The 14739-nt window shown below is 40.8% G+C and overlaps 1 protein-coding gene across 15 annotated transcripts in view; it reads right to left on the reverse strand.

Moving 5' to 3' along the window:
* Positions 1-14739, reverse strand: part of TMPRSS7 (transmembrane serine protease 7) — a 44522-nt gene that overhangs the window by 27223 nt on the left and 2560 nt on the right. For all 15 annotated transcript variants that reach the window (XR_011099786.1, XR_011099787.1, XM_068693094.1 and 12 more), the window contains exon 2: positions 3060-3142. Coding sequence is in view for 10 of the 15 variants with exons in the window: in XM_068693094.1 (XP_068549195.1) it covers positions 3060-3110 (51 nt within the window). In the remaining 5 variants the exon portion in view is untranslated. The remainder of the gene's footprint in view (positions 1-3059; positions 3143-14739) is intronic.

Raw genomic sequence — 14739 nt, forward strand, 5'->3', positions numbered from 1 at the left:
CCTTGAAATACCTTGCACTGGCTGCAGCTGAGATGTATATACACACACAAGTACTGCAGAACAGCAGCTTTTCACTGGTGGCTTGCTAACGTGACCTAGCAAGCCTTCTCACTACCCAAACATTTGCTGTTTTGATGCAAGTTTTGCGTACAGGCAGACATACGTCCAGTCAGTCAGTCCTCCATTTGTGTGAAGCTGGAGGAAGGTGGTATTACGGTATTCAAGTAATCAATCCTTTCCATATACACTAACTTGTCCTTTACATGCTAAGTAACTAGGAAACACGTGTACGCACACTATTCATATGTCCTCCCAGCCCATGGTCAAAACATGACTGCTGTTCCAGAAATAAAACCACTTCCTTCTCTGGCCAGCTTAATTAATTTCCATGACATTTTCAAGATGGATCTCACCTGTGGCTGGGACCTACTCAGAGCTACGTGATCTCCCACGAACACAAACCAGAAGTCTTTGACACAGCCTGGTGATAGCCAGTGCATCATTTGTTCAAGGTGCAGGTGAACTCACTCTACTGAGGGACAGACTCCTGCCCCATCATCCCTCCATTTCAGTGCTCAAACACATGGAAGAGCTCACAACCACACGAGAACAGATGCACATATGACAGCACATGCCTCATCTAGGGCAGACCTGGCTGTTCTTTGAGCTGAGTAGTCCTCCTTAGCATCTACAGAGCTACAAGGTGTAGACATTGAGGAGAGTGACTGCAACAAGTTCTCAGGCTGTTTGACAGCATCTTGTCTTCAAAGCCTCTCAGAAGGTACATAGCAAGAACCTGTGGCCTACTGTAGAATGAAAGATATGAGCACAAAACTCATTCTTCATCCCTATTTTTCACTGGAGGAAGGAGAACATTATCAAAGTCAGGAAGCACCTAGCTAAGAACTGCGCTCCAAATTACCAATGTGGGATGCTACATTCATTCAGCGACTATAAAAAATAAACACATGCCTTTGGAGCTTAACACCAAGGAAATGCCAGGCATAAATACTAGCCATTTGCCAAAGCATTGCCATGAAATCAACTGAAATAAGTTGTTTCCTTCTTCCCAGCGGTATTAGAGCCACTTGTGAAGTATTATGTCTGCTTTTGAGCCCATCAGTACAACAGATACATTGATAAACTGGAGCGATTCCAGGGAACAACCACTGAGAAGTGAGGGGCTAAGGCATGTATTGCACAGTGAGAAGCTGAGTGCTCTAGGGATATTTAGCTGTAGATGAGAAGGCAAAAATCAATGCAAGTAAAGCTAGTCATAGATTTCCCTGCTTACTGTGGCTTACAGAAAACACAAAACCACTATTTTCTCTGTGATACACACTGAACAGAGCCACAACAGTCACGTGTGGCAGCAAGGGAAATTCCTTCTGGACACATGGAAAATAAAAGTACTTCACCATGAGGGCCAGGCACCTGGGCTATACCAGCGAGGTCAGGGAATCTGCATCCCTACATATACAAAAAAACTCAGTGGGACAAGGCCCCAAAAGATCTGGCCTGACCTCATGTTAGCTCTGTTTGGAACAGAAGCATTCAGTAGATCCCCTTCAGAAGCTTCCACGAGCCTAACTTTTTCTATGATTCCGTAATATTATGCCTTAGTAATGCTGTTGGTAAGAGAGCTCTGTACATCCTCACAGAGAGAAAGAACATAAGCTCCATCATTACAAAGATCCTCCTGCAAGGCCTATAGTCAAAAATAACAGCAACCTTTCATTTCAGTGTTTAGAGTGTACAAAGGTGAGTTGAACAATGAATAAATTGAATATTAGAGTAATAAGACCCGGTAGAATGCTTCACAATTTCCTCAAGCTAAATGGGAAAATACACAACTGAAAGATTCCTGACTCATACCTTCTGTCTAGGTAACTAGACAAAGTAACTACCAGCACTTATTTTTCCGTAAGTGCTCTCAAAAAGGAGTAAGTTTGCCTGTCTTCCAAATGTATTTGTTTTTTAACCTCAAGTACAATTCTGTGTAAAGATCAAAACCAAACTGCCTGTTTGTTTAAAGCTATGATCTGTCCTGTTAAGTTCCTCTATAGTCTCAGGTGTTCATTAGGACAACTTGAGATAGCTTGATGAGCTCTCAGCTCTGACACCTGAACTTAGGGCTGCTTTATGGATCAGTGGGGACACTTGCTGCTTTTATCAAGACTCACACAAGAATAACATATTTAAGTTATTCTATGTCATTCTCATTGATGTCTGTAGAGCTAACCAGACAGATTTATTCTTAAAAATTAGGTACATAGATCTCTGTCAAGGATCAATAAAGACTGCTCAGGATTGACACCATTGGAATATAAATGTATGCTGGGAACAGTTTATGTCTTTATTTCATCTACTCCAACTGTAATCTTTTTTTAAAAATGCACTTCATGTATCAAAGCTTGCAAGGCAGACTTCTGTTACATGGGATTCAGAGCAATACTGAATGTTGTGCTCCACATTATAAGTATTTCCGTAAGTTAAATAGCATAAAATAAACACTTTGTATTAAGGAAAATAGCATAGTTATGCTGTTCCCTTCACTGAATAAAAATCACAGTTCTTAATTTTTTATTTATTTATTTTTTTTTTATTTCCTATATTCTAGAAGTGGTTTCCAGCTAAAATTCCGGTTTGACTATCACTATATACTGAATTATTTAATCACTTTGTTGTCATGGGTTAACAGTCATGCAGTAATCATCTTCTGTATCTTTTCAGGGATAAACAAGCACTTCACCTACTCTACTGTTGATTTTCTTGCCTAGAAATCGATTTCTTTTTGGAAAAACATGCTGCCATGACACCAACATTAGCCTTTCATATTGTCACTCTAGCAATCCCATTATTTCAGCCTGAAAATACATGTTATTAGAAATCTGATGATACACTAACAAGCATTGACATTTTCAGATTGAGCTGTAAAATATAAAGGTATAACAAATCCAACCAGAATGTCAAAGTTAATACTTGATAATTAGATCATAGCAGATCTAATAGTGTGAAGAAGTGTATGAAATCAAGAATGCTTAAGCCAACCTACTTACACTTAGTTCATCTTCAGGTTTAGCTGCTGGGTGATCATTTTTTTCATCCATTCTAGAAGAATTAATTTGATTGCTTGTCCCAGCTAAAAAAAATAAAAGTTAAAAAAAAATATTAGAAGCCTTGCACTTTTCCCCTAGGCACTGCTCTTGCTTCTGAAGCTGAAGACAGCTAACAGCAAAGACCAGGACCAAAAGAGGCATCAATTTACTTTAATGAGTTTCCAATTGTAATCTCATCTGCCCTGTTGCTCATTTGTGAATATTAGAAGATGCTATCAAGTAACTTTAGACATCAAAGTCAGTCTGAATAGAATAGGCTTTTCATAGTCTTTTCTTTTAAGCTGAAATAGACTCCAGCTTGTTAACACATCAAATCACAGTGCTAAAATCTATGCATCATTAAAATCTAATCAAATTAGTTGCCACGAACAAGAAAAAAGTAGCAAGTAAAAGAAATTAGAGCAAAATTATGCAGCTATAAAAAAGGAAAATAAATGTAAGCATCTTGAGCAAGAGTGCTGCAAGTAGCAAATGACCATTTCAAACAAAAATAGCATTTTGACTCTTACAGGATGTTGTGAGGTGCCTTTTGAAAACTCAAATTTGCTTATTGCAACCTAGAAATAAGCTTCTCCAGACAACATATTTTGAGTTGTTAAAATACAACAGGCTTCCAACTGAGACTCCTTTCTGCAACCAAAGGCAGGAAGTCACTTGTACTGTAACAGTCCCATCCTACTTTCTTGGGTAATTAAGTATTTATAGGTGATGTAAAACAGTACTTTCCTGAACGGGTGCTAACTATAGAGCTGTCTTTACTTTCAAGTGATTAACAATTTCAGTTCCTTCCTTGGGACAATTTCAAAAGTGGCACTGGCAACAGGCCAAGCTTTTATTATTAAAAACGTGCACATTCTGAGTTTATCTTCAAAGATATCAAACCTAGACTAAAAACCTTAACAAATTTAGCACCATAATAATGCAGAGGTATGGAATAGAACAGATGCTTGGAACTCACCTGTTACAGGTCTGGCTACAAGACCTATGCTCTGTAGGCATAACCAGCAATAGAATTTATTTATTTTTTACTATAGGGCAAAGAAATCCCAGAGTTACATAATGTACTGGTAAACTAAGATACATCTTGTCTGCATGTCCATCTTTGGCTAATGCCCTGAAGCACAATATGTATGCCCTCAGTCATTTTTTATTATTTCTGCTAGAACTGCAAATTGTTTTATCCATATCATATGATACCATAAACTCTGGGACTTATTAACTCTTTAGTACTTCAAGACAGGAAAAAAATACCACTACTCACTTATCCTACATTACTACAATTCATCTCCCAGTTAAAAGTAAAACAACAACAAAAAAAAGCACACCCTTTTTCCAAAACTAAAACAGAAGAGCAGAACGTAGATACAGACAGTAGTGGCATCACCTTGAAGGATTCTCTTCTCCAGGCTGGACAACCCAAGTGCTTCTCAGCCTCTCTTGGCAGGACATGCCTTCCTCTTACCAGCTCTGTTGCCCTCTGGAGGCATCCAAGGACCTTAACATCCCTTTTATATTTTGGAGACCGTAACAGCACACAGTATTCAAGGTGCAACTGCACCAACACTACATACAGTGTATCACCTATTTTGGCCATCTGACTACGTTTCATGAATCCTTAAGTGTGGTTTGCCCTCTTGGCTGCCAGGGCACACTGCTGGCTCATGTTAAGCCTTCTGCTGACCAGCACCCCCAGATGCCTTTCTGCTGAGCTGCTCTCCAGCCACTCACCTCCCAGTATATCCATATGTCCAGCATTATTCTGTCCCAAACGCAGAATCGGGTATTTTCCTTCACTGAATTTCACCCTGCTAATGATTGTACAATGCTCCAATCTATCTAGATCTTTCTGTGAGTCCTCTCCTCCCCCCAAGGGAGTGAACAGCACCTCCCAGTTCAGTATCACCAGCAAAATTCCTGAGGATGCACTTCATTCATGCATTCAGACCACTGATAAAAAACATTGAACATAACCAGCCCTAAAACTGAGCCCTGAGGAACACTGATAGTGACAACTGCATGCAGGCCCATTCACTACAACCCTCTGAGGTCCACCATCAAGCCAGTTCATCACCCAGCATAGTGTGAACCTGTTTATCTCACAGCTGAATAATTTATCCAGAAAGATGCTATGAAGGATGGTATTAACACCCCTACTGAAATCCAGAAATATTACACACACTGCCTTCTCTTCATCTATCTTATAATAGAAGGAGAACAAATTACTAAGGCAGGAGTTACCCTTCATGAGCCTGCGTTGACTATGCCTGATAATAGCTTTGCTCTTTAAATACCTTTCAACATCTTCCAGGACAATCTTCTCTACAACTTTTCCAGGGACTGAGGTTAGACTAACAGGCCTGTAGTTTCCTGGGTCTCCTCTCATGCCTTGTTTGTGGGCAGATATAACATTGACTAGATTCTGGTCAGCAGGGACCTCCCCAGACTACCATGATCTTCAGTAAATTGCTGAGAGGGGTCCAGCTATAACATCTAATATAATTCCTTCAGCACTTGCTGGTGAACTCCATCAGGTCCCACGGACTTACGAATGTTGAGTTGATACAAGTGATCCCTTACAATTTCAGTAACCACACAGAGGAAATCACTGCTCCCCTGCAGTCCTACAGTTCTGAAGTCCTGGTAGCCCAAGATCTGTCATTACTGTTAAATACAAAAACAAGAGTCATTAAATGCCTCTGTCTTTTCCTTCTCCCCTGATCAGCCCAATGTTTTCATTTGACATCTTGCTGTTGGCGTACTTGAAAAAGCCTTTTTTATTGTCTGACACCACAGCGTTCAGCGTCAATGCAAGTCAGGCTTTGGCTTTTCTCCAGGCAGATGCAGACTACAGCTCTGTATTCTCCCCATGAAGCAAGGCCTTGCTTCCAGAGGTCATATATACTCTTGTTCAGCCCTAGTTTCAGGCAGAGTTCCCATTCAATCAGGCTCGTCTTCCACCCTGCTTGCCTACCTTGCAGCACAGCAGGGTTGCCTGCTCTTGGGCTTTTAACAGGTGGCTCTTGAGAATAAACTGGCTCTTATGGACCCCTAAACACACTAGAGCAGATCCCAGGGGATGCTGCTAACTAGCTCCCCAAGAAGCTTAAAATCTGTCTTAAAGGCCAGGGTGGCAATTCTGCTGACCTTTTTTCTCTCCTTACACCAAAAGTCGTGAACTCAGCTTATTCATGGTCACTGTAGCTGAGACACTTGCTGTTACCTCTCTCACAAGGCTGTTCTTTAACAACAGATCCAGGAGGTCTCCTTCCCTTGTTGGCTCACTCCTGTACTTGTGACATGAAGTCATCTTCAACATGCTTTGGGAATTTCCCAACCACAGCAGTATGATAATCCCAGTTTATGTCTGGGAATTTGAAGCCTCCCATAATGAAGAGGGCAACCAATGCCAGGATTTTCCCCAGTTGCCTACAGAATAGCTCATCTATGTCATTGTCTCTCCTCATTATGGAAAGGATTGAGGAAAACATCATCTGGGCTCGAGTCTTTTTGTTTTCTCCCCAGGGCCCTGAAATCTCTGTCACGAGACCAACACAAGGCATCAGGACTCAGAAGACCCCCTCAGACACCTCACAAGTCTCACACTCCTCTCAGCATACAGCAAATGCTGCTGTCACCACTGCCACTACTACAGGTGGCTACTGTGATGCCTGAGTGTTCTCCTAATGCTGAAAACCTTCCACTAAACTGAGCACAAGGAGTTACTACCATACGAACAGTATTTCAGAAGCTGATTCACAGATTAATAGAGCATTGCACAGGGAAACCCTCTACCTTTGTCAGCATCAGTGTCTTCCGCATGATTATTCTGTAAGTCTTTACACTCCGGAGAAGCACAAATATCCCCTCCAGATTTCACTTTGCCTCATGTGAAGTAACTTCAAATATTTTTCCCTGAAAAAATATAAAAATAACTGTGATGTTGTTATTAAGTTAGCAATAAAAATTGATCAAAAGTTGTAGTGCTAAATGTATGCTTTAAATATGGCAAGAAAATTAGATGCTATTTTATCCAGATGACAAAGACAAGCTGAGGTAAAAGTTACTCCCCTTCCTTCAGTGAGGTAAATAACATCATAATGCACCTTTCACATACCTAAGCTGTATCTGAGCCAACTCTATGAAATAAATGAAGCAGAAAATAGAATTTATCCCTAACCCCACCTAACTGAATGTTTATATTGGGTGTAAGAGGCAGGTTGTTGGCTGTAGGGAGCTGCAGGGATGGTCTCTAAAAAAAAAAAACAAACAAAAAAAACACACAAGCACTGCACCATGCTGAATAAAGCCAGTGCCAGCTGGCTCCAACATAACCATATGGAACACAGCTGAGCCCATCAGCTAAACTGGTGGCACCAAGCCCATCAGCCAAGCCAGTGGCTTGGTGTGTAAATATGTTGGAAAACATATTTAAGAAAGGGCAAAAACAACTAATGAAGAGAAGACAAAGAAACGAAAGGAACAAGAAACAATTGAGGGAAAAACAAAGTCAGAAGAGGATAAAGAGATATTCCAGGGGCTGGAGCATATATCCATGACAAAACCCACAGAGGTGACTATGCAGATGGATTTTCCTGAAGGACTGTGGCCTGTGCAGAGCCTACATTGGAAAAGGAAGGAGTGGCAGAGGTAAACTAACCCCCCATCCCCACTGAACTGCTCAGGGCTGTGGGGAAAGTAACAAGTAGGTATGTCAGGAGTGAAGATGAACCTAGGAAGGGGGTGAGGGGAAGGTGTTTCTAAGTTTGTTTTTGTTTCCCACTACCCAAATTCATAGCTGTGTTTTCAATTCTCAACAACTTAAATCACTCTTCCCCAAGTAGAATCTGTTTTGCCTGAAAATGATTTCATTGTCTTCATCTCAACCCACAAAGTTTCTCCTCTTTCCTATTCTTCCCGTTTCTCTCCACTTCCAGATGAGGAGGGGAGTGAGCAAGTGGCTGGGTAGTAATCCACCTGCAAGCCAAGACTAACCCAAATCATTGCTGTGTTGCATGGTATTTTCTTTCCCCTTCTCTCTTTTTAAAAAGCAAAAGCAGGGTTTGAAGGTTCCCTCCCCCAGGATAAGTGCATTCTATTTCCAAGTAACAGAGGTTAGCAAATACAAGACAGAAAACACATGAGAAATAAAATTGTTTTATGAAACAGTATTGTTGCTTTTTCAGTTTCATTAGCCATTAAATGCATGTTCCCTATATAAGAAATTCATAAGTTTTAACAAAAAGAATACATCTTTGCACAACACAAATGATAGCTCTACTTTCAGGTTTCCTTGAGGGGCACCCCAAATTCCAGGTCAGTGTGAAAGGTTAATGAGACAATTACTCCATATCTGAGCTCTGTGGAGAAGTGTACATAGTGAAAGTACAATTGGCTTTCACAATGGCTACCACAAGCACCCATTGGCTCTGAGCCATCACTGTGCGTGCATCAACAGGTTTTAGGCAGTTTTATTTCATCTCCTGCAAGTAACATGTATCAAAACATGCCTGTTACCTCTTTCTGACCTGAGTCAACATGATATGTACATCAATTAGTTTCAGGACAATCTATTTTCTTGCCCTTGCCATGGCTTTCAGACCAGCTCCATCTTCTTCTTCCAACTACTACAAAAACCACTGTCACAAATCACAGACCTTTCCATTTATTGACACACTGACTGTGACACTTGGTTTTACTCACATCATTGTCTCTCAGGGCTGTGGCTTCCTCCTGCATATTTGTTTGACAGCCTAACTTTGCTTCCCCTCTCTCCAAGACCCTCACAAAGCCAGGGGAAGCCAGATCACCTTATCTGTGACACCTCCCTCCTATCCCCCCACCCCAGCCCACTGGGTCTCAGATTAATGAAAAGACTGCAGAAAATTTACACAACAGCCTCAAGCCACAGTTGAGCTGCTTACCTCTGTTACAGAGATAGCATGGAGAAAGACAAGATAACAGCAATTCAGCTTCCTGGAAAAAATAAAAAAAAATCAAGTTGTACTGCACAAACCTAGTGATAAGCTAGATGAAAGATAGAAACAGCTTACTTACTTCAGGCTGCCTAAAAGTTAGGCACATAAAACCAACCTTATTTTCCAGACTTAGACTATAATCAAAAATGAAAGAAAAGCATTCAAGACAGAAGATGAATCATAATGTCACCTTTGACTACAGATAGAAAAGAGGCTTTTTTTTTTTTTTTTTTTAAATTTGAACACTCTTCTACAAAATCCTCTTTATAACAGAAATCTTTCCTTTCTGACCATGATCAGTTCAGAACCAATCTCTCTTCCTTCTTTAACTGATAGGATCCTAGATGCAACTTGCAAGTATCAGCCCACTAACTTATTAGGTTGTTCTAGAGAGCTACAAACCTCGGCATACCCACCCCCCCACACCAGGCATAAAAACTGACAGAATTTGCCCTTATTTCAGGATCTCCCCTACTAACAAACACCACAAAAAACACAGAAGGAAGAAGAATCCATAGACAAAGCAAAGTTAGTTCTACTAAAACTTGGTTTTGGTACCTACAAGAATTCTCTTGCATATCACTTGTAACAAGTTTTGTTTACTCAAAACCCGTGCAAAACACAAGTCTTAATATATTTGTAAAGATTAAAGAACAGTTTAAATGATTTACGGTAACACTTGAGAAGGCAGTCATAAAGCTTCTTGAATCCATTTTCATCAGAGCTGACAGGGACTAATACTGTAAAATTGCACATTTTGTCCTCTGAATAATTTCTTCAAATTACAGCCAAGATCACCTCCAAGAGAGAAAAAAAAAAAGCCACTTTGACTGTCCTTTTAAATAACTGAAGTTGAATCACAAATTCAGCTAGGCTTGAACCTAAAGAATATCTAATACCTATGCTTTCGATAAACTGTGCACTTAGTCACATGGCCTGAACTTTTGGGTAGACCTGTGTGGTGTCAAGAGTTGGACTTGATGATCCTTAAGGGTCCCTTCCAACTCAGGATATTCTATGATTCTATGAAACATGTCCTGATAATAACTAGTATGGTATTGGTACTCTCCAAAGATCTGTACACACACAGGTGAATCATTAACATTTTGGATACATCTCCTCCCTCAGAGGAGGGGGAAACATACACAGAATAGCTCTCTCTCAAATGTTCTGGGAAGTTTAAGTTGTGAGCAAATTAAGCTTTTACAGAAGTACAGAAGTGGATAACAATCGCTTACTAGATATTAAGCAATTAATAGTTATCTAGTAACTTACATGTATGTTTTAGCATCATCTTTGAACCTCCTTCACTAAATGAAAACCATGCTGCTTACTTGTAACATTTTGGCCATCCAGACATGTACATTCAAATCATAATGCTCATAGATATTTTTGTTCTCCTTGAACTCTTCCTTAATTTCTAATTTTTACCAACACAAGACATAGCACTTATGCACTAGAGGCCTCTGATGTAACAAAAATAGTCTCCAACAGATAAAATCACCTTTGAAATCAGAGGCAATTGAACTCTCTTCAAAGATCCAGACACAATACATAACTGCCACTGACAGAGCATATAATCTGAAAGGAAGCAGCTGACTGCCTTGCATATCATCTTCCCTGAGCACTAATAGAGCTATTTTGCCTCGCCTGCGCAGACTGAGAACAGCTTAGTTATTTCTATCTCCATCAATTTCAATTAAAGCAAAAAGGCTAAGTGAGCATATCTTTCAGCCACAGCATCCATTTATCAGTCTGTGGCATTTTAAGAACTGACAAGCCGTGCTATCCCGTCGGTTAATGGTCTTGCACCACTCGCCTCTTCCTGTGGCCACCAGCTAATTTTACTCTCAATTTCTCTTTCTCTTGTGTGAGATTAGACAGCTAAGTGTGGCAGGGAGCAAGACAAGGAACATTGATGCAGAATACATAAATCATTCTACTAGATATGTTGTCCCTCTAAAAAAAAAAAAAAAAAGATAAAAAATAAAGCCACAGGATTTCTACAATACTGAGGTTAACCTGGTTCACCTAGAACTGAAGCCAATGATAGCACCCTCTACAGAAGTCAAGTTGTGCCAGCACTTCAGCCAAGCGCAAGCAACATCTGTAGCTTCAAGGTGATGGTATGTGCTGATGTGCAAGCTCCCATCCATCCAAGTGCTCAATCCCATGCTCTTGTACAGGCCAAGACTGAGGAGAATTTGACTGGTGAAGTCAAACTACCATCATCAAAACCTATGTGCCACACAGAAGGTAAGTACCACTCTTCCCAGACTTTTATAGGTAGCAGTCCGTTGTCTTAATGCATGCCCAGCTGCAAACAGGTCACCATTTAGTGTAAGAGAATGAAAGATGCATCGCTTACATATCTAAGACTGCAGCATCTCCCCCAGTGAGCACTAGGCCCAAAGCCTCCACAATGCTTCTACCAGCCTAGTTACCCATTAACCACAAATCAAGTTCGCCATTAAATGGCAATATAACCTGCTGCTGTGCCTTTCCACAGTTGCATTTTCCTTGCAATTAGGCAGGGAATATCTTCAATGACCCAGAAGAAAAACACAGCATGGGAAGTTTAACTCCTCATCTTCCTCTGTCTTTCAGAAATACGTCCAAGCCCCTTGCTTTCAGTCTTGGCCTTTCACCTTGTTTCTATTTCTCTGATTATATTACAAATAGAAGGATGGAAAAAGATGAGGGGCAGGACTTTTTATGACCTCATTTTTTCCCCACCTAAAAGACTTCAGCATGGTATTCAGGTTACCTACACCAGCTTTTCTCCCCACTCTATCTGGTCCCAGTGTCTTGTGACACTTATTATCCAGACAATTACAGCCTACAGCAAGCACTTGCTATTTTAAGCTGTTTTGATTTTAAAGCAACTAACGCAAATTAACCTGCTATTAAACAGATTTTTTTCTTCCAAGTTTTAAACAAGCCATTTCATTCAGTTTCAACCCCCTCATTCCGGGATTATGGGGCAGCTCAACTTACCACCCCCTTGAAGTGACATTGGGGTCACCGACACTGCTGATGTCATCCCTCATTTACCAGAGGTTTGGTAATTGTTGTTACTTATCAAAAAGACCTACTGAGGTTAAGTGTGTTTTTCAGTCCTTCAATTAACAGGGAGGGACACCAGGAAGTTGGTCATCAATTTGGCTAGGAAAAGTTTAAGCAAAGATGGTTTTAGCATTTGATTTGTACCTAACCAAGAATTGCACTGACTCCAATTCACTAAATCACACATTCTAGGTTCAAGCTTGTTTTATCCCCAGAGATGCTCCTGATGTTCTAGCTAAATCAGTGCAATCCCCCCAACCTTGACATCTTTGGGTACTTGCAGGCAACAGCTTTGAGCTGCAGGAGCAGTAATCTTCATTAAGGACTCTTAAACTCACCAGCTTGGCCGAGTGCAGCGTGATAACAGGCAGAAATTAAGAGGATCTGGACTAATACAAACAAAAATGTCTAAATACCAAACTTGTTACTGTGATCCCTATAAGCTGTATTTGTTTCTACTCTGTCCGCTTTTAGGTTCTAGATTACAGAAAAGGCCATTGGTACATTGCTTACAGCAGAAGGGATTCAAAACATCAGATTTGGTCATGACCTACCTATCACAGTGTCCTTACGTACTCATGGCTGAATGACAAAGTTGCAAGAACTGAAGAGTTGTTTGCACAAGGGAGAGCTACAGCCCTGTGGGCTCTGTTTGAGATGCCATCACATTCCTGACTAAAAACTGGTACCATGTTTTGAATTACAGCTCTGGGCTTTTTGTTTTGTTTTTATCTTTTGTGCCTGCTGTGTGGAAGTTGCAAGCGAGAAGGCCTTGGGCCTCCATACAGCCTAAACTCAAGATAGCTGTGTGCCTTCCTCCAGCACTGTTGATTGATGGAGCTGTGTTAACACATCTCAGCAACACTGCTTGAGACAGGTCTACCATAAGTTAAAACACCATATTTCCTTTTCAGAAGCAATCCTTACTCCATATTCCACCTTTTTTCAGATGGACAGCCTGAGGTTCAGCCTTAGGGAAACAAGTCTAATCAGCAGTTTGCCAAATTGAGGGAGCCACCTGAGATTTAAGGATCAGTACTTCAGGATCAAAAGGTTAAACATGAAACAGACAGAAATAATGTGTCTATGAGCACAGTGCCTAGCTGGTCACAAACTCCATTTGCCTGCTGTAGCAAAATTTCAGTGTTTTTTGCTGTCTGAAAAGCAAAGGTCCCCATGCTGAATTCTTTGTGTACTACAATACACAAACCCAACAAGACCCTGACGTTTCTGACTTGCTACCAAACAGATTTGAGCTTCCATGATTTGGCCTCCAGACACAGAGAGCATCCTATACACACTCCCAGGTTGACTAGTCATCTTCCTACTTTTTGTCTGTCCAAATTTGTAGGGTATTTATTTTAACAGGCAAGATGGATTCCTCATGGTGTTTTATGAAGTCAAAAGAAAGGGAGACAAGAAATATGATCATCTGAGACACTGAGAGCGCCATCCTCCTAACAGCTTTTACTGCCATGACCACATAGCAACCCAAGTGAGGCAAGAAGTGCCTATGCTTTTACATGGACAGCCTGGACCCATCCTTGCATAGCTTAGGACCTGGCACAGCCTAATGGCACCTTGTCTCTCAGTCTTGTCAGTAAGAAGTAACATGCAGGGCTGTCAGTGTTCCTCCTGCAGAACCATCACCAGGAGGCAGCTGTAAGGGCCCCACTACAGTCACACACTTGTGCTGTAGTGATTGTTTTGTTGGTTTTATGTTCAAGAGACCATATTTCTCAATTTGACCCAGACTGATCACATCTCAGGCTTCCCTTCATATCCACAAAAGCTCCATATCCATGTGTTTTAAGAAGAAAAGATTTAGACTCCAGTTTCCCTGTGTTTCTTGGGGGAGGTTGGGGAAGTGATGTATAGCAATTCCTACATTAAGTTGGTTGGAAAAATGAAGTTTTTTTTTTCCTTCAAAAATTCTTGATAATGCATTTATTTTCTCCTCCTGAAGATTTTAAATGACTGCCAGACACCACAGTGCATCTTAGAAGTGACTTGCATTTTTAAAGAATCCCAAAGGAGAAAACATGATTAATTCTGTAAAACACTAAGCAATAGCCACAACCTTTATCTCAAAGGACAAAGTGTAGTTAAAAGCACCCAGCTCATAAGTAATATTCTACGGAGAGCTATTTTCGGAGTTCATTTTCCTCACCTCAAAGAGCAAAACGGTATCAGGGAAGAAAAAAACAAAACCCCACACTGTTCTTTTGGTGGTTCTGGTTTCTTTTTGATCGATAGATATTCATTCATGAGTAAATCTCAGAATGAAGAGGCTCTGATGGGCTTTTGCTGCTGTCCACTGTTTCTTCACATCAGTAGCTCCCACCAGACATGGGGACAGCTCATACAGTAGAGCAGCTTTGCCTGTGCAGAGGTGAGGCTCTGGAAAGAGCGCATTCATTTTGCTGTGCATTCAGTCTTATTTTTAGACAGCCAAGTAAACAAACGAGTGCCAGTTCTCTTTAACCAAGGTACATTACCGGTCTCTGCTATGAGCAGCTTCCCACTAATGCACACCAAGATCCGCCCTCCCTCATTGCCAGCCAAGATGAGAAAACCTT

This window comes from Anas acuta, chromosome 1 (genome assembly GCF_963932015.1).
Source record: "Anas acuta chromosome 1, bAnaAcu1.1, whole genome shotgun sequence".
NCBI classification, from domain to species: Eukaryota; Metazoa; Chordata; class Aves; order Anseriformes; family Anatidae; genus Anas; species Anas acuta.